Source organism: Schistocerca gregaria, chromosome 1 (assembly GCF_023897955.1).
Source record: "Schistocerca gregaria isolate iqSchGreg1 chromosome 1, iqSchGreg1.2, whole genome shotgun sequence".
In the NCBI taxonomy this organism is placed as follows: Eukaryota; Metazoa; Arthropoda; class Insecta; order Orthoptera; family Acrididae; genus Schistocerca; species Schistocerca gregaria.
The window spans coordinates 369991883-370012182 of NC_064920.1; the positions used below are offsets into that span (position 1 = coordinate 369991883).

Here is a 20300-nt window from a genome sequence, read left to right on the forward strand (position 1 = left end):
GACTCGAACCCGCGACCGCAGCAGCAGCGTGGCTCCGGACTGGAGCGCCCAGAACCGCTCGGCCACCGCGGCCGGCTACTCGTTATCGTCTGTTCCACGTCTCGTACCCTACTTTGACATTACATCAGTATTTTTTTTCTCCATATTGTATGACGACGCAAATCGCGATTGGGATGTACTGCATGTGATAGCAACGAAGCACAAAGCAGGAAAGGTTATCACCTGAATGCCATACGGTGGAGCATGTGATCGGCCGCCCTCGTCGTCTTTCCAGACTTGAAGCCACCACTTTTCATTCAAGTAGCTCCTCAACTGGCATCACGAGGCCACGTGCACCCCGTTCCAGCTTCTCTACCAAGGAAAACTTCCTGGCACTATCGGGAATCGAACCCGGGTCTTCCGCATGACAGCCAGTCATGCTGACCACTTTTTTCTTCGTTCTCTGTCTTTCTTCGTAATTTGGTCTAAGCGGATGTCCCATGACAGTTCTTAAAATTCAGCGTTGAAAACTTTAGTAAGTTGTTTTTAAAGATTACAGATGGTGGCCAGCCCCCTGATCGAACATGCTGAGGTGCCGGGCCGGCAATACTGAGCTACAGTTGGCTGTTAATGTGTGGATGACAGGGCATAAGCCGCGTTCATTATATTTTTTTACGAAGATGTAACTGTGTATGCCCTGTGGCTATGTTCTATTACGACTACGCGGGAACTTCATACGCTGAGGTCAGTTGGGACCCGCTTGCCTCCATCAGTCACAGCGTCCACTTACGGTCGCCAATTAAAACTTATTGCACAGTGAGTCGGATTCGTCCTCCTGCTAATATGGGTAGCGAAGGAGAATTCTTCACTGAATTGCTTTGCGATACAAGCCGAGGTTGCCCACTTTCCGTGGAAGGGGCGGTGATCTGTTGAGAGGGAACGTGCAAGCGTTAGTGCTGTGATAAAATTCAATGGAATTCGAGATTGAATACGACCGCTAGACCAGCTCCTAACAGATTGCTTCAGATGAAAACGTCTTTGAAAATACAACCTACAATTTTACGTAATAAAATTTGGTTCTGCTGTAACATACCACGGACACTTTCGGTTACTAAATAAGATTGCTCTAAATTTTCCGTCCTTTCCATATCGACAGCTTTACTTGTATTTACCATATTTTCTCCCATGGTGCAATTCAATTTTTTGTTTTTGATTTCCTTTTTAGAAATTATGCCTAACACTACAAACATGTAGTCAGAAGCCGGCCGGAGTGGCCGAGCGGTTGTAGGCGCTACACTCTGGAACCGCGCGACCGCTACGGGCACAGGCTCGAATCCTGCCTCGGGCATGGATGTGAGTGATGTCCTTAGGTTAGTTAGGTTTAATTAGTTCTAACTTTTAGGGGACTGATGACCTCAGAAGTTAAGTCCCATAGTGCTCACAGCCTTTTTTGTAAGTCAGAACCACCTACTATTCAAGGCGACATAGTAGCTTTTGTGGGAGATAACTTCATGAAGTAATCGCTCGAAGTATAATACGAAAGGACTGCTCATCTTAAGTTTGACAATTTTTGTAGAAAGACCTTCTAAAGCAACTGAGTTATTTCTGTCGAAGCACGATGTCAAAATACCTCTGTATCGATAACTAGTTTTACTTAAAAGACTATATTTGTTATTATTAGTTACTGTTACTGTTTGATAGTGTTAGATCTTAGTGCCTACTGACAAACATTTCTTGTTATACGTTGACCACGTAAGAGATTGAGCTTTTTTCTTTTACTGGTTCTCTGTATCCACATTTATTCCTCACCTAAGTTGTGCTTAATGATTACTACAAGATACTTAAACTATGTAATTATGTCAGCTTTCTGATTTTTTACGAATACTTTACTTTCGTAGATGCATGAGCAAAGTTTTCTAGAAGGATACTTTAATCCTATTTCTAAGGCGATTGGAGACTGGTGACCTGGACACGAACTTCTTCGATGTCAAGAAGTAAGAGGGCTGTATCATATGCAAACCCCAGGTAGGTTGCTCTTATTGAGGGTTTTTCTACAGCTTTAATTTCAGGTGGGTTTTATTTTTGACAAATCTTCATGACGTAATAGAGAGCGACATTAAAAAGCGGTGGACAAAGTCATCTCCTTGTCAATGCCCTGCTTTTATAGTGAAAGATTTCGAAATTTCTTTTCTAAATTTTATATTGGAATTTGTGTTTAGTGAGATTATATGGCTAAATCAAAACTTCGAAATAAGTAAATCGATAACTCTCGTAATACTTTGCGTTTAGTGCTCCTCTAATCAAACAGAATTATTCGATATACATCACAATAACCTTCTGTCTGATTTTTGTTTTAGCGTTTTTCTAGTGATAGTTTTGTAAGTTTTTAGATTTTTCATCCCATGATCAGCAATTTGACAAGGAGTCCGAATGTCATTTGTACACTTCGTATATTTGATTGGTAGGTGGGTAGATCTCATAACTAATGAGGAGGTACTGAATAGAATTGGGGAGAAGAGGAGTTTGTGGCACAACTTGACAAGAAGAAGGGACCGGTTGGTAGGACTTGTTCTGAGGCATCAAGGGATCACAAATTTAGAATTGGAGGGGAGCGTGGAGGGTAAAAATCGTAGAGGGAGACCAAGAGATGAATACACTAAGCAGATTCAGAAGGATGTACGTTGCAGTATGTACTGGGAGATGAAGAAGCTTGCACAGGGTAGAGTAGCATGGAGAGGTGCGCCAAACCAGTCTCAGGACTGCAGACCACAACAACAACAAGACACGTCATAATTTTGACCTAAATATTATGTGGCGCAATATCAATGGCGTCACAAGCCTCATAAATAAAAGCTGAAGCCTCAGTTGAAGGTGGGGAGTCCTGAGTAGTGTATTGGCACGATACCAGCGGATATAGTAGGCAGGCACTGTGGTGTTTTTGTTTAAGTGAAGGTGGCAACATCGATCCAGCTAGACATTTCAATGCATCTAATTTATTCAATAGTTTACCCTCAAAAGACGAACAAGCATTCCGCAAATTTCTTGTTTGTTATTTGCAACCTCAAACAAATAATGATTCCGTGGACCTGCAACGTTGGAAAGCTAAAGAACCCAAGATACATCCTCATGAGATGTGGATTCGAAATTCTAGATTATTACTGTGGACTTCAGTTACTACAATTTCAGATAAAAATAGGCAAATCTCTGTAACCCGCCCGGATAGCCGTGCGAGTTGCAGCGCCACTTCCGAGACGGGAAGTGCGCCGGCCTTCTATCGAATCCGCCCAGTGGATTAACAATTGGGATGTGTATGTCAGTTACTCTAATTAATTAATTTATTTATTTAGTTCGGGTTACACACATTGCATCCCGGGGATACGGGACAGCGACAAGAATGGCATCCGTCCATCTCTTAAACCAACCATGCCAAAACCGTTAATAATCATGCTGACCCTCCGTCGATGCAGATCAGAGGCACAGGGAAAGAACAACGTAAGTAGATCTCAGCGTGCATTGTAAACTTTTCATGACTACTGGATGTTCGAAAAGGTGCTATTCCAGTGACGTGGCAAAAGCATCAGTATCCCAGTGCGCGCAACGGCACAGTTGAAGAACAGAATTTCACACCTTTCTGCGATATATGGACGACATACTTGATACCAAATTTCAACGAACATAAATATATGAATGTCAGAGACTATGAGATGATATGACTTCAGTCCACGGTAGTAGAACTTGAGCCCTAACGACCCCGCGATCTGCCTTTATTTCTAACCGATTTTCACTGTTCATCTAGCTGAATACTGCACTCTAAAAATCTCTGTATGGTTTATGTGAGAATCCAACGCGACTCCATTCGCTCTTGTGGTTACAGCAAACGGTTTCACAATGTTCTTATCAACTGACGGACTGTCTGTGTTTAGCATCTTAACTTCTATGACCTAAATTTCCGTTTTAGGTGATATATAGAAAACTACTTCTCTATCCTGGGCACTTGTAACGAAGTATGGTAAGACAGAATATGTAGTATTCCATTACCTTCGAATGAAAGCACTGTCACCAATTGTTCTTGGGGTTTTACATTTTCTTGCGTTGTATGTTGGCGAGTTATCTGCTTGTCTTCCAGGTACCATAGCTAGTTTTGCAAATAACGGAATTTGGATCCTTTCTCTTGCAATAAAGCGAGACACTGTTAAAAGCTCCTAGTTTTGAATATTGAGGTATTTTTAGATTATCATCACAAACTGGAAAAAAACACTTCCGACTGTTTATCATTCAGGCCTGTTTCCGCAAAGACGCAAGTGGCCGCTCTTTAAAATAGTTTATGTATCATGGCTAACTATTTCCTAGAGTGATAACTGGCGGAAACTAAAAAGCAACTGCACTATCGATAAATATCCATTGACGTTTTTCCTGCAGAAAGATGCTTAAGCAGTATTCATTTGTAATACGGATAACGGTCTGGACTGGTCCGGTTTGCCACAGTGTTTACGATTCCTTTACAATTGTTCGCATGAAAAATACTTAAAAGAACCACAGAAAACAGCGGTTGGTGTCGAAGATAATGCAGAAAGCTTTACAACTGCGTTCGCTTCTCTTAAGTTCTTGGGCGTGCTACCTTAACATCAGGTCGTTCAGGGTCGAGCTGGATTCACCCACCGGAGTAGTACACGAACAAACCATTAAGATAACAGGTTGTCGAAGAGGCGGCGTCAGACGTACTCCGAAGTCCGTCTGATGCAAGTGATCGAATTAATTACAGGATTAGATGCCATTTCTCGGCTCCATCAGTTTAACCAATAATAGCGTTTCCTGAATATGGTCATTGCATTTCCGTGAGAGGTGAAGGCAAATTGTGGACATGAGCGACAAGAAATCCTACTGATTACACACGAGCCTCTGTCCTACAGACAGCTCAAAGTATTTTTAGCGATTTCAACTTATCTCGTTCAAAGTGTCAATAAGAGAGAAATCAGGGAGCGTGAGAGTGCGTTGCCATTTTTCCCTACGCGGGGGAGGGCGAAAATAATAACTCACGTGCGAGACTATGCACTAAAAAAACTTCCAAAGTCTGGTTGCAAATATACATACACTGTGAATCCATAGGATAAACATACCCGTAAACAAACAAAGTCCAATCATTGTAATTAGATCTCTTCGTTCTCACGAAATGTCAAAAGACACAGACATGAGGTATAACTGGTGATTTCAGATTCAAGAGAAGTAAAAACTTAGCTGACAAACGATAGCTGAACGAAGCGAAAGTGAGCATAAGGGGAACAACGAGAGAAGCGTTCAATGATTTTGAAAGTAAGACATTGTCAACCGGCCTGAGTAAAAACCCAAAGTGATTTTGGTCGTATGTAAAATCAGCGAGTCAAAATCATCTATTCTTTCTCTCAGCGACCACACCGGCACCGAAACGGAAGATAACAGAGAGAAGGCCGAAATACTGAATTCGGTCTTCGGAAGTTGTTTCACCGCGGAAGATCGTACACTGTCTCTCCTTTCAACCGTCGTGCAAACGTCGAAATGGCATATATTGAGATAACTATTCGCGGAACTGAAAAGCAGCTACAATCGCTTAGTAGCAGAAAGGCTTCAGGATCAGATGAGATACTTACAAGATTTTTTAAAGATCAAGCGGAAGAACTTGCTCCCCTTCTAGCAGTAATTTATCGTAGATCACTTGAGCAACGAAAGGTATCTAACGACTGGAAAAAAGCGCAGGTCATTCCCGTTTTTAAGAAAGGCCATAAGACAATTCTACACAATTATAGACCTATATCGTTGACGTCAGTCTGTTGTAGAATTATGGAACATATTTTATGTTCATGAATTATGACGTCCTTTGAAAATGAACAGCTCCTCTATAAAAATGGACATGCATTCCACAAACAGAGATCCTGCGAAACTCAGCTCTCTCTGTTCCTCCATGAGATCCACACCGCAGTGGACAACGGAACTCAGGTTGATGCCGTGTTGCTTGATTTCAGTAAGGCATTTAACGCCGTTCCGCATTGCCGTGTAATGAAAAAAATACGAGCTTACCGAGTATCGGAGCCGACCTACGATTGGATTCAAGACTTTCTAGCAGACAGAACTCAACACGTCGCTCTTAACGGAATTAAATCGACAGATGTAAAGGTAATATCCGGAGTACCATAGGGAAGTGTCATAGGACTGTTGCTGTTCACAATATATATAAATGAGCTAGTAGAAAGCGTCGGACGCTCTTTAAGGCTATTGGCAGATGATGCAGTTGTTTATACCAAAGTAGCAACGCCAGAAGATAGTAAGAACAATATCAAGGGTAAACCATCCACTTCCAATATTCCCTATGCCAGGATCGAGACTAAAATTAACTCGGCATCCACGGAAAAATATAGGTCCATTTAATGTAACATATTGAGCTGTTCGATTTGTGCCAAGTTTATTTTCGAGGCTTAATATGTGTTTGTAGACAGGCATGCGGTGGCAGAGAATTGATGAATGGTGCAGATTCTGGCAATTGACCCTGAACGTAAATAAATGTAACATATTGCGCAGACACAGGAAAAGAAATCCACTACTGTACAGCTACACTATTGATGACAAATAGATGGAGACAACTGAAATATCGTGCGAGCTATTGAACGACGATCGGGTGCAAGGCCGAAATTTGTTTGAACAGCTGGAGACAGCGTCTGCCGTAAAATATCTAGACGTAACTACCCAGAGCGACCTTAAGTGGAATGATCACATAAAACAGATAGTGGGAAAAGCAGACAGCAAACTCAGATTCAGATTCACCGGAAGAATCTTAAGGAAATGTAACTCATCTACGAAAGAAGTGGCTTATAAGGCACTTGTTTGCCCGATTCTTGAGTATTGTTCATCTATCTGGAATCCCTATCCGGTAGGACTGATAGAGGAACAGAGAAGATCCAGCGAAGAGCGGCACGTTACGTCACGGGATCGTTTAGCTGGCGAGAGAGCGATATAGAGATGATAAACAAACTCCTCTGGCAGTAGCTATATGAGAGACGTTGTGCATCATGGAGAGATTAACTATTGAAATTTCGGGACAGCACTTTTCAGGAGGAGTCAGGAAACATATTACTTCCCCCTATACGCATCTCGCGTATTGACCACGAGGAGAAAATTCTAGAAATTAGAGCGGATACAGAGGCTTACCGACAATCATTCTTCCCACGCACTATTCGTGAGTGGAACAGGGTTGGAGGGATCAGACAGTGGTACCGAAAGTACCCTCTGCCACAAACCATTAGGTGGCTTTCGGAGAGTGATGTAGATGTAGATGAATGTAGTAGAATAAAGGTACATGTACCAAAGAGTACCACGCGTGGGCATGTAAGACTCTTTTATAATCATCTATAACCAATATGAGAGAGTAAGAGAGTATAAAGACCCACTAAACAACCGCTTTAAGCACCTGTTATAAAACTGAAAAGATATTACATAAAAATAAAGTAAAATAAAAAGTAGTTTGAAGAAAAATGCTACTTACTATATCGTTACATGGAAGGCCACGAACTCTGTAGCCACAGACACAATTACATATGAAAGGAAAAAGGATGAAAGTTGAATAGATATCCAAGTGTATGCTTCGGATAAAGGCAGTTGTTCTGGGTGAAGGTAAAGAAGATAGATGAACTGGAGAATAGAATAGATAACCTTCTTAGCACAATATAATGAAGAAACTGGGAAAAACACGTAAAAAGTAGCGAAAAAATAATAAAAATTCCAAAAAATATCGGCGTACAGGAGACAACAAAAGCGCACTTACCAAGTGAAGAAAGTTTTATTGGTATCAAATATTGGCCTGGCATGGAACTGAAGTTGAAATTCTTAAGGTTATATATCTGGAGCACCCAATTCTATGAAAGTCTATGTCGATTGTCGAGAATTCTGAGAAGAAATTACTGGAAAAAAGTCGCTATATGTTGCTACAGTAAGGTTGGCTTTAGTACCACATTGCGTAACTCGCTTTGGTCCTATTGGATGTGGTATGGCCTTACCTTTCTCTGGTCTTTGAACGGACTTTCTCACCTAGACTTGCTATACAGATAAACATGAGCTACAAATCAAGGCGCAACTCGTCGTTTTGCACATTAACAAACATTGTCATGGGGGAAACAAGTGATGAGTGACAGTTAAACATCCTAGGACTAGCCGGGATTCGAACCTTGAAACTATGAACGCGTAGTCTAGCATTTTACCACTTTCTCTTTTTTTTTGTTCGATATAGTTCGTTGCGTTTGGTCTGGGCGGACGTCACAAAACATCCGTTCAAGTCGATCGTTGATTCAGTTTTTTTATTACAGAGAGCACGCAGCCCTCTGACCGAACACGCTGAGCTACCGTGCCGGCTATTCATTTTGTTCGTTGTTGATCGTGTATTTTGCCGTTGCTGACGTCACATTGCATACGTTCAGATTCGTTGTTGATCCTTTGACTCAGTTTTTTATTGCAGAGGCCAACCAGCTCTCTGACCGAACAGGCTGAGCTACCGTGCCGGCACCACTCAGCCTGCGAGGCACACCGTTGTTAATGTCGAGACGTTTTAGATCAGCAAGAAAATTAAGTTGCAGAAAGAAATGGTAAGAAAACTATGGAAAAACCATTCTTAAAGAAAGGACAGCTTAATGAGGAATCAGCAGAAATGTGAAAGAATAGCTGAATTTATGGTGGATTGACTGCTGAAGTGAAAAAGGTTAGGAGAAGAGTAGTAGGGGGTAGTGGACTGCATTAGAACTGCCAGACTACGATGAAAAGGCACATTATCTCTCTTCCTACATTACTGTAGTATTTTTTTCTCGGGATATTTTCGGTTTCGTTTCTGTTTTGTATACGGGGGAAGGGCGGGAAGGGTAGTTAACGCAAATAAAGCCTGATTATGGGGCGGTTTCTTACGGCTCAAAGCGTAACGAAAAATTTCATTGTGAAACATTTTTTGTTCGCGTAATCGGTATAACTGTCTAAAATTACTGTGATACAATATTCTGTCCAATACTATTTACTGGTGCTAACAGTGAATTACGAAGAATAATCAGTTCCAGCAGAAATGACTGACAAAGGTAACTCGGCATAGCACCCCCACCCCCTCCCCCCGCCAGTCAGATTTCAGTGTAAGACGACTCAGTGGATTGTCCGTAAAAAACTGAGCACATATCAAGCGTGAAAACAGGAAGAAGGTATACTGAACGGTGAAAAAAGAAGACAACTAGAAATACTGAACGGTCAAAGCTGAAGATATAACATCGAGCAAATTGCAAGTACCATGGTGGCGTGGTTGTGTAGTCACGGTGTTGGAATGCAGAGTGGGAGGTCAGTGCACAAACTAGGCCATTTCACCACTAAATCTGAGGGGAGCACAATGGCGAACTCTACGCTGCTGTGTCTTCACAGAATCCTTGGACCCATTCCCAGATCGGAAAGGGAAGGGAAGGGAAGGGAAGGGAGGTGATTGGGAAAGGGAAAAGATGTCGGGAGGGGAGGAGATTTACCAGTCATTCCCTTGTCCATATTACACTCATGCTCATAAATTAAGGATAATTGCAGACTGTGATGCCACACAACGTGACGCTACACAAAAATGACGCTTAAAAGCATAGGCACATAGGGAACACGTACAACACAGATCTGTAAATCCACGGTATTGATAAGAAGTTGAGAAAACCGTCCCGAAACACATGTGCTACAAAACGCCACTGTTTCCTGCGCATGCACCCCGACACCAATACGGGATATGATCACCATGCACACGTACACAGGCCGCACAATGGATTGGAAAACTCTGGATCAGGTGGTCGAGCAGCTGCTGGTGTATAGCCTCCCATTCTTGCACCAGTGCCTGTCGGAGCTTCAGAAGTGTCCTAGGGGGTTTGAAGACGTGCAACGATACGTCAACCGAGAGCATCGCAGACGTTCTCGATGGGGTTTAGGTCTGGAGAACAGGCAGGCCACTCCATTCGCCTGATATCTTCTGTTTCAAGTTACCCCTCCACGATGGCAGCTCGGTGGGGCCGTCCGTTATCGTTCATCAGGAGGAAGGTGGGACCCACTGCAGCCATGAAAAGGTTGACATACTGGTGCTAAATCACGTCCCGATACACCTGACAAGTTACAGTTCCTCTGTCAAAGACATGCAAGGGTGTACGTGCACCATTCATAGTCTCACACCATACCGTCAAACCATGACCTTCATACAGGTCCCATTCAAGGACATTAACGGGCTGGTATCTTGTTCCTGGTTCACGCCAGATGAAAACCCGGCAAGAATCGTTGTTCAGACTATACCTGGACTCGTTCGTGAACGTAACCTGGGACCACTGTTCAATGACCATGTACTGTGTTCTTGACATCAGGCTTTACGGGCTCTCGTGCGACCAGAGGTCAGTGGAATGCACCTTGCAGGTCTCCGGGCAAATAGGTCAGTCACTGTTCCGGTGACTGCGGTAAGGTCCCGAGCAAGGCTACCTGCAGTGTTCCGCGGCCGTCTGCGGGCACTGATGGTGAGAGCCGGGCGGAGTGGTCGAGCGGTTCTAGGCGCTACAGTCTTGAGCCACGCGACCGCTACGGTCCCAGGTTCGAATCCTGCCTCGGGCATGGATGTGTGTGGTGTCCTTAGGTTAGTTAGGTTTAAGTAGTTCTAAGTTGTAGGGGACTGATGACCTCAGAAGTTAAGTCCCATAGTGCTCAGAGCCATTTCAACCATTTTTTGGGGAGATATCGGTCTTCTTGTGGTGTTGTACACTGTGGACGTCCCGTACTGTAGCGCCTGGACACGTTTCCTGCCTGCTGGAATCGTTGCCATAATCTTGAGACCACACTTTGTGGCAGACGAAGGGCCCGTGCTATGACCTGCTGTGTGTGACCAACCTCCAGTCGCTCTAGTATTCCACCCCTCATAACGTCATCAATGTGTGTTCTTTGAGCCATTTTCAACACACAGTGACCATTAGCACATCTGAAAAAGTCTGCACACTTACTCACTGCAGCGTGCTCTGACAAGCACCAACACACCTCTGCGTGTGTGGACTGCTGCCAGCGCCACCGTGCGACGACCGCAGGTCAAATGCACCGAATGGTCATACTTCGAGGTGATTTAAACCCGCAAAGCGCCCACCAGAGCGTTGTTTCACCATGTATCAGCATTATCTTTAATTTATGAGCATGAGTGTATATAAGCTGAGCAGACTCGAATCAGGAATTGTTCTAGCAACGAAACGTGTTGGAACTAGGGAAAAGTAGTTGAAGGAGGGTAAAACACGGAGTAGGCGAAAAGGTGTTGCACGTCCAAGCGTCATCACAGGACATGGGAGTCGGAGTCTTTCCCGCTGTGTGAAGCAGGATAGGCGGCGTACTGTGCCAGATCTAGCAGCGCTGGAGCGCGCTGTGTTGAACACGGGTTCTGCAGCACACCATCACCACGTGTTCGATTGTTGACCCAACGAATCGTCAATTACGAATGCTGTGGGCACGGGATCAGTAGAAACATGCGTACCTTTGGACAAGTCACGCTTCTTGTTACACCAGCATTATTCTTAATTTATGAGCATTGGTGTGTTACACTGAAGTACACTCCTGGAAATTGAAATAAGAACACCGTGAATTCATTGTCCCAGGAAGGGGAAACTTTATTGACACATTCCTGGGGTCAGATACATCACATGATCACACTGACAGAACCACAGGCACATAGACACAGGCAACAGAGCATGCACAATGTCGGCACTAGTACACTGTATATCCACCTTTCGCAGCAATGCAGGCTGCTATTCTCCCATGGAGACGATCGTAGAGATGCTGGATGTAGTCCTGTGGAACGGCTTGCCATGCCATTTCCACCTGGCGCCTCAGTTGGATCAGCGTTCGTGCTGGACGTGCAGACCGCGTGAGACGACGCTTCATCCAGTCCCAAACATGCTCAATGGGGGACAGATCCGGAGATCTTGCTGGCCAGGGTAGTTGACTTACACCTTCTAGAGCACGTTGGGTGGCACGGGATACATGCGGACGTGCATTGTCCTGTTGGAACAGCAAGTTCCCTTGCCAGTCTAGGAATGGTAGAACGATGGGTTCGATGACGGTTTGGATGTACCGTGCACTATTCAGTGTCCCCTCGACGATCACCAGAGGTGTACGGCCAGTGTAGGAGATCGCTCCCCACACCATGATGCCGGGTGTTGGCCCTGTGTGCCTCGGTCGTATGCAGTCCTGATTGTGGCGCTCACCTGCACGGCGCCAAACACGCATACGACCATCATTGGCACCAAGGCAGAAGCGACTCTCATCGCTGAAGACGACACTTCTCCATTCGTCCCTCCATTCACGCCTGTCGCGACACCACTGGAGGCGGGCTGCACGATGTTGGGGCGTGAGCGGAAGACGGCCTAACGGTGTGCGGGACCGTAGCCCAGCTTCATGGAGACGGTTGCGAATGGTCCTCGCCGATACCCCAGGAGCAACAGTGTCCCTAATTTGCTGGGAAGTGGCGGTGCGGTCCCCTACGGCACTGCGTAGGATCCTACGGTCTTGGCGTGCATCCGTGCGTCGCTGCGGTCCGGTCCCAGGTCGACGGGCAGGTGCACCTTCCGCCGACCACTGGCGACAACATCGATGTACTGTGGAGACCTAACGCCCCACGTGTTGAGCAATTCGGCGGTACGTCCACCCGGCCTCCCGCATGCCCACTACACGCCCTCGCTCAAATTCCGTCAACTGCACATACGGTTCACGTCCACGCTGTCGCGGCATGCTACCAGTGTTAAAGACTGCGATGGAGCTCCGTATGCCACGGCAAACTGGCTGACACTGACGGCGGCGTGCACAAATGCTGCGCAGCTAGCGCCATTCGACGGCCAACACCGCGGTTCCTGGTGTGTCCGCTGTGCCGTGCGTGTGATCATTGCTTGTACAGCCCTCTCGCAGTGTCCGGAGCAAGTATGGTGGGTCTGACACACCTGTGTCAATGTGTTCTTTTTTCCATTTCCAGGAGTGTATTTGTGGAAAGAGGACTTGTAGCTAGTGCGCTGGTGGGTCATTGGAGGCCAGTGTTCGGTCGTGAGATACAGGATAAAGTTACCGGCGGTGAGTAAGAGAGTAATAAACAAAGTATCCAGTCGGCTACCGGAAGCCGAGAGGGCGGCGGAGACGTACCTGAAGCGCTCGTAGTCGGAGTGCTCGCTGCGCTCGACGTCGGAGACGTGTCCGCCGCTGCTGGCGGAGCGCAGGCGGGCCTCGTGCTGCTGCTGCTCGAGCAGCAGGTCGTGCGACTTGGAGCGCGGCAGCTGCAGCAGCGGCGCCGACACGCCCTGCTCCGTGTCCGTGTGGCTGCTGTCCTCCTCCTCCTCCGTCGTCGTCGACGCGCTCGACGGCTTCTGCTGCAGCCGCCGGTGGTGGTGGTGGTGGTGGTGATGGTGGCCGTGGTGATGGCCGTGGTGGTGCCCGTGGTGATGCAGCCGCGGCTTCGGGCTCGACGTGGCCACGCCCTCGCCGCCGGACACCTCGTGCATCAGCGCCACCAACCTGGTGCCTATGTGCTGCATCACCTGCAACCGCCATAACGACCAGTTATACGGGGGAAGCTGCCACACTTTACTTAAGCACATAAATTTGGCGAGGAAGCGCAACAAAACGAAGAACCAGTTGTCACCCATTACACATTCGTGAAAGGCATAGAAGAACGTTGCATAGTACCCTATGTGAGGCGTTAAGAAGACATCTCTATACTACACTGAAGAGCCAAAGAAACTGGTACCCCTGCCTAATATCGTGTAGGCCCCCGCGAGCATGCACGAGTGTCGCAACACGACGTGCCATGGACTCGATTAATGTCTGCAGTAGTTGTAAGGTGTCAGACAAATCCAGCACCTTCGATGAAAACCCTCACATGATAGCAAATCCGGCAGTATGTCACATAGCTCCGAATAAATCCAGACATTAAATTAACCAAAGTAATACAATCAACGAGTCAGCAAATGGAATACCACAGACTAACAAAAGAACGCCTAAATGCATGTCATACCTTCCCACCGTGAAAGAGAAGCAGTTCCGAGGCGAGAAACGAGAACAGAAGCCGAGAGCAGAACCGTGTTAAGCTTGAAGGCCCTACGATAAGGGACGGACACCCACATCGCGGGCCGACCGCCGAGACCATCCCCCAGCCCATGTTAAAAGATAGAGCCCTCCAGAAGAACAGTATAGATCTTACGATAACAGTAAAAGGACCACACCAGCTGCAAGTTTTAGCCCACCACGAAAAGTATAACGTTTCTCATTGGATAGACAGAATTTTTGTAGGCGGAACTTAAGGTTAACATTGAGACCCTGATTGGTCAGTTGAAAACACCGCCAAGTAGCTTTTCTTAAACCAATTTCGGTAAATTGTAGTGAGGAGAAGTTAGAAAGAGTTGCTTCCGAGACGGCGAGGTGTGTGGAGCTGCGCCGCCCGCCACCCCCTGACGCTGCCTAACCAACGACAAGGTAATGAACGCACGCGATGCCGCATAAGAGTCGTAAGGCTTCACTCAGAACTGCAGAAGTCTCATCTGTTACACCCCCTTTTTGCGTAATACTAGTATCGATCGTCAATTAAAGCTCATGGTATTCGCATTTGCTATTAGAAGTTAAAATCTGAAACGCGATGATTTTTCTATTATATAATTACTGAGAAGCCACATCAGCCACTGTAATTTACGACAAATTAAATAAGTATTTAAAGATAATTGAGGGTCACTGTAGACCATTTTTGATAGTTTTCGCTTTTACGAAGCTTAACTTAAACCTACACTATCGACGTGATATGGCATAGGTCATCCTTCGATCCATTATAGAACTTGGAAACCCATTCAGGGAATATTCGTTCACATTTTTGTTGAACGCAGTTGGTTTTTATCATCCTGTATTAAAATATTTCCTTTTATCAATAGTGCAATTTATAAACAATCTTTTGTGAGTAGAAAAAAATTCCAGTGGTAAACTTAACTACTTTCTCGACGTTATTTTACCAGCCAACTAAAAATAGGAAAGCCTTGAACCCCTTCCACTAAATTTAGTTAGTATTAAGATTCTCTTACAGGGAGTGCAGTGGAGCTGACGCTGAAATCATTAAGTATTTGATTATATCATTGCTAGTCGCACTGAACTCTTCTGAACTCTACCTGTCATGTGTGGTCTGGCGTCTCCTTACCAGCAACAGGTCCCAGGTTCAAACTATTCAATTCCGTAAAAAACACGCTCAGAGCGTCGTTGCGCGGAAGTGGTAGGGAGACACGACTTAGAACAAACAGACACCACGCAGAATGTTAGATAGTGCTAGAGGGAATTTACACCATGAATCCTGCAGCGCTGTCCATAAATTCGTAAGAATACGAGGGGGTGGAGATCTCTTCTGAACAGCACATCGCAAGGCATTCCAGATTTGCTCAATAATGTTCATGTCTGGGGTGTTTGATGGTCAGCGAAACAGGATGCCTACGTACGTGATACTTGTCAGAGTCGTATCTATATGTATCACGGTTCCCATACCACTCCAACTGCACACGCCTCTCACCATTACAGAGCCACCACCAGCTTGAACAGTCCCCGCTGACATGTAGAGTCCACAGATTCATGAGGTTGTCTCCATACCCTTCCAGGTCCATCCGCTCGATAGAATTTGAAACGAGACTCATCCTACCAGGCAACATGTTTCCAGTCATCAACAGTTCAACGTAGTTGCTGGCGAGCTCAGGTGAGGCGTAAACCTTTCTATCGTACAGTCATCACAAGTGTACGAATGGGCCCTCGCCTGCGATAGCCGATATCGATAACGTTTCATCTACATCTACATGGATACTCTGCAAATCACATTTAAGTGCCTGGCAGAGGGTTCATTGAGCGACCTTCACAAAACTCTATTATTCCAATCTCGTATAGCACGCGGAAAGAATGAACACCTATACCTTTCCGTAGGTGCTCTGATTTCCCTTATTTTATCGTAGTGATCGTTCCGCCCTATATAAGTCGGTGTCAACAAAATATTTTCGCATTCGGAGGAGAAATTTGGTGAATGGAATTTCGTGAGAAGATTCCGTCGCAACGTTGAATGGGTCGTAAGGTGACACTTGTTGATGGAGCAGCATCAAAAACTGCAGCTATCTGCCGAAGGGTTGCACTTCTGTCATGTTGAACGATTCTCTTCAGTCGTCGTTGATACCGTTCTTGCAGAATCTTTTTCCGCCCGCAGCGATGTCGGAGATTTGATATTTTACCGGATTCCTGATATTCACGGCACACTCGTGAAATGGTCGTACGGGAAAATCCCCACTTCATTGCTATCTCGGACATGTTGTGTTCCGTCGCTCGCGCGCCTACTGTAACACCACGTTCAAACTCACTTAAATCTTGATAACCTGCCATTGCAGCAGCAGTAACCGATCCAACCATCTACCTCGGCGAATGCTGGCTGGTTCCCCTGATTCCGCCTCAGTTACACTATGTCGGCGATTGCTGCGCAAACACTGTTTCGACATACGCGTGGGGGGAGGCGGGGAGTTCCACTGGGGGCCGAACCACACAATAACCCTTGGTTCGGTGTGGGTCAGCGGTGTGGTGGGCGGACTGCTGTGGCCTGTTTTGGGGTTGTGAACCACTGAGGGCTACGGTGGGACAAAGCCCCTCCGTCGTTTCTAGGTCCCTGGTTTAATACACAATACACAACCGATCCAACAACTGGGCCAGACGTTTGTCTTATATTGGTGTTGCCAACCGCAGCGCGGTATTCTGCATGTCTACATATCTATTTATTTGAATACGCATGCCTATACCAGTTTCTTTGGCGCTTCAATGCACTATGCCCATATACTAATATTCATATGCACTCTAGCGTTTCATGTAACGTGCCTGCAAGTAACACTGACACATCTTGTCAAAAATTAACTTTCCACCATTTGGGCAGAAACGAGCACTTCAAGGAATCTAGGACCCTGCACTCGAGAACCAAAAGAGAACAGTTTTTTAAGTAAAACACTCGCACACTTGTGCCCACATATAATACAGACATACAAATTACTGGGGGCGCTTATTTCGTGTTCAAAGTGATGCGCTTCCACTACGATTTCACCATTAATATTGAAGTGCACCAGAACATAATGGAGTTACAAATCTTTCCCATTTCAGTTCCTTAAACAGCGTGGCCAGAGATAGTCTGAAAAGCTTGTAAGGGCGTTGCAGGGTAGGTTGTGTAGAGAAATAATTGTCGACGAAAAATTCTATACGTTGCGCCGTTTCCGAGTTAATTAGAATCAGGTCGTTTCGCGAGCAAATTCTATTGGGCCACCAGATACGATTAGTGCCAGTTGTTATCACAGCTTAGATGACAGCGAACGAGACGGCTCGGCTTCGATCTTTACTACCATCCCATGTCCAATTTTTGTAAAGCGCTCTCTTGTTCGGCTTCAGGAAACGAAAAAAGAACAAGTTTGGCAACACCGCCTCCGTTGGGCAGCTTCAATTTCCTTGCGCAAAGACCTTATTAGCTAACTTCAACGTTAATTAACTCGGAATCTGAGCAAAGAGTCGGATTTTTTCTTTGCAGTCATTCCTCAGCACAATATACCCTGCAACACCCTTACAACCTTTTCAGATAGTTCTGATCACTATGTACAGAATATTCTAAAGAATTCTACTCGTTTTTAAATATTGTCAGAATGTTTTATTCTTATAATCGACTAAACTTGCAGTCAGGTATTTTATCAGTCCACCCTCCCCTCCTTCCAAAAACTGTGCATTTCACACTAATATCTTTTAAAAAAACATCAGACTTTCCAGACTGCCAACCTCGCCTCTCATCCTAAACAAGTGATCGAGGACTATCTTACACTGCTTTCGTTCAGAGGGTGTGCACTCTGCTTAAAACTGTTCCGCGCCTTACAAAAATACGCCCACAGAGTAATTATAATTTGCTCATTGTTGCAAAATTACGTAACACTTGTTCCGCGTTATTTCTGTTAGAATTATTTTTCACTTACAAACACTACATCTGCTAGAGAGCACCGAGCGAGGTGGCGCAGTGGTTAGACACTGGACTCGCATTCGGGAGGACGACGGTTCAATCCCGCGTTCGGCCACCCAGATTTAGGTTTTCCGTGATTTCCCTAAATCACTCCAGGCAAATGCCGGGATGGTTCCTTTCAAAGGGCACGGCCGACTTCCTTTGCCGTCCTTCCCTAATCCGATGAGACCGATGACCTCGCTGTGTGGCCTCCTTCCCCAAAATAACCAACCAAACCAATCCTTCCCCAAACAACTGAACTCTGCTAGAAATCTGACGGTTGATACAATCATTCCGACTTATACAAAGGAATTATGAGCAATATAACACACGAAAATTCACTCCCAGGCAGGACTACAACCATGGCCTCCACTAAATGAGTCGCTGACGCTACCCTGACACTATAAACGCCTGCGGAAGGGGCGGCTTTCGATGCCTGCCCTACACCAGCCCAACTCCGTGATGTTTCCCGGCTGCTTTTTAACTATATTTTTGGGGGTGGAGCGGGGTCCCACAAAGAATGATGCTGTTTTCCACAACATTATTCCTTAAACAACTTAATTATTTTCATCACAATTTATTTTCCAAATATTTTATCCACTTGCAGTTTCGCAGTCATTTTTAAAGGTAATGGAACATTTTTTTCGTAACTCTCTGCATTTGATGTTGCAAATATGCCGTATGTTTTAATAAAATTTCAATTCAACATTTGAATTCGTTTAACAAATGAAGAAATCGAATCAAGAAGAGACGAACAGAAACGAGAACCAAGAAGCGAAAACTGACAAATGTGCGCCGAAAACGAAGAACAGTGAGAAGTAAAAACAGAGAACTTTTGGATGGTAACCGTCACAAAAATATTTAACATGTAAATTATTGTTGCACTATGGACAAAATAATGCAGATGAAGATTTAAACGAAAGAATGGATAATAAACCAAACAAAATTCGAGCAAATTGAGGAACAGAAATAATGAATACAGTAACATAGACGAAAACATAGAATGGTAAAACAGAAGATATTGTATCGATGTTAATGCAGAAAAATATTTAAAACCACACTGGCAAAGGTACCAAACGAGCAAAAGAGTGATATGGAGAAAAAAAAAACGAGAGTAAATTAAATTAAAATAGTCATTAAAATATCTCGGCAAAAGCTTGGGCACAAAAAATTAGTTACGCCAATTAACTGAATAAAATTAACGATCAAAGTCATTTCGACAAAGATTTAAAAATAAATATTCTAAAGAAGCTGAATGGATTCGGACTCTCAACCTTCAGCTTACCAACAATATATTTTAACCTGTACACTATACGACCACTCAAGGTAATTATGGCAGTTTCATTATATAGCTACAAAATGTAGATAGATGTCACTTTATCTGTGACTGCGCGGGTCACGTTCGTGTTAACAGTTTTCTATCACTACGAAGCGAGCACTGGATACCGAGAGAGTCGGATCTCGAGAACAACAAACACTCTTTGGAATCGAGTACTTTGCAATTCTCGGTTCTCTGTTTGCCCATCAGTATCACCATACGGTGTTTGGGGCTAGGAGGTTTATTGACACGCTGGATTTGAGGACATGACTGACTGATACAACTCGAACGTGTCCCTATGATAGTCTAAGATTCTCATTGTTACAACTTGGATTAGAAAATGTTCGCTATCTACTGTATGGAGAAAAATATGAGTTGTAGCTTGACTTATAAAGAAAACACAATACCTCTGAATTAAGTTCGTGTAGCAAACAACTAACTAGAAACAGAACACTTGATACCACTCTGAAAGGCACAGTTGTTTTCTCAAAAAGTCGTGTGAGTGGTGATCTTCCTCAAATCATTTAGCGGTGGCGGTAAAGATGCTCCGCTAGAGCTAGAGTTTAGAAACAGCTCTTGTCCGAAACAATGCACTGTCCGATACTGTACCGACTTACCCCTGCCATCGAACAAAGTAGTGTTTGTGTTAGGGGAGATACGCTTATACACGTTATTTCCAGCCAGTAAAGTTTCTCAATCGATACTAACACGCCAAACACGGAGAAAATCGGTTCAACGTTCAGGATTGTATTAACATACATTTAATAGGATTCATCCGACATTTCGAAACTGTTATTCAGCAGCTTAACTCGAGAAGAAAGCCGGCTCTAAAACTTTTCTCCATGGATGAAGAGGCGAGCATTTGTCTGCGTCTGAATCCTTCGTACTGTGATTTCTGGAGCACGTATATGTACGGTCCATCTACCTGAGACGATTAACGATGCTTCAAAGATACCCACCATT

At 44.8% G+C, this 20300-nt stretch overlaps 1 protein-coding gene across 1 annotated transcript in view; it reads right to left on the bottom strand.

Moving 5' to 3' along the window:
* The window catches only part of LOC126346953 (uncharacterized), a 1435518-nt gene that overhangs the window by 400002 nt on the left and 1015216 nt on the right, over positions 1-20300 (bottom strand). Inside the window, exon 7 of the mRNA XM_050002230.1 lies at positions 13144-13535. Coding sequence (XP_049858187.1) covers positions 13144-13535 — 392 coding nt within the window. The remainder of the gene's footprint in view (positions 1-13143; positions 13536-20300) is intronic.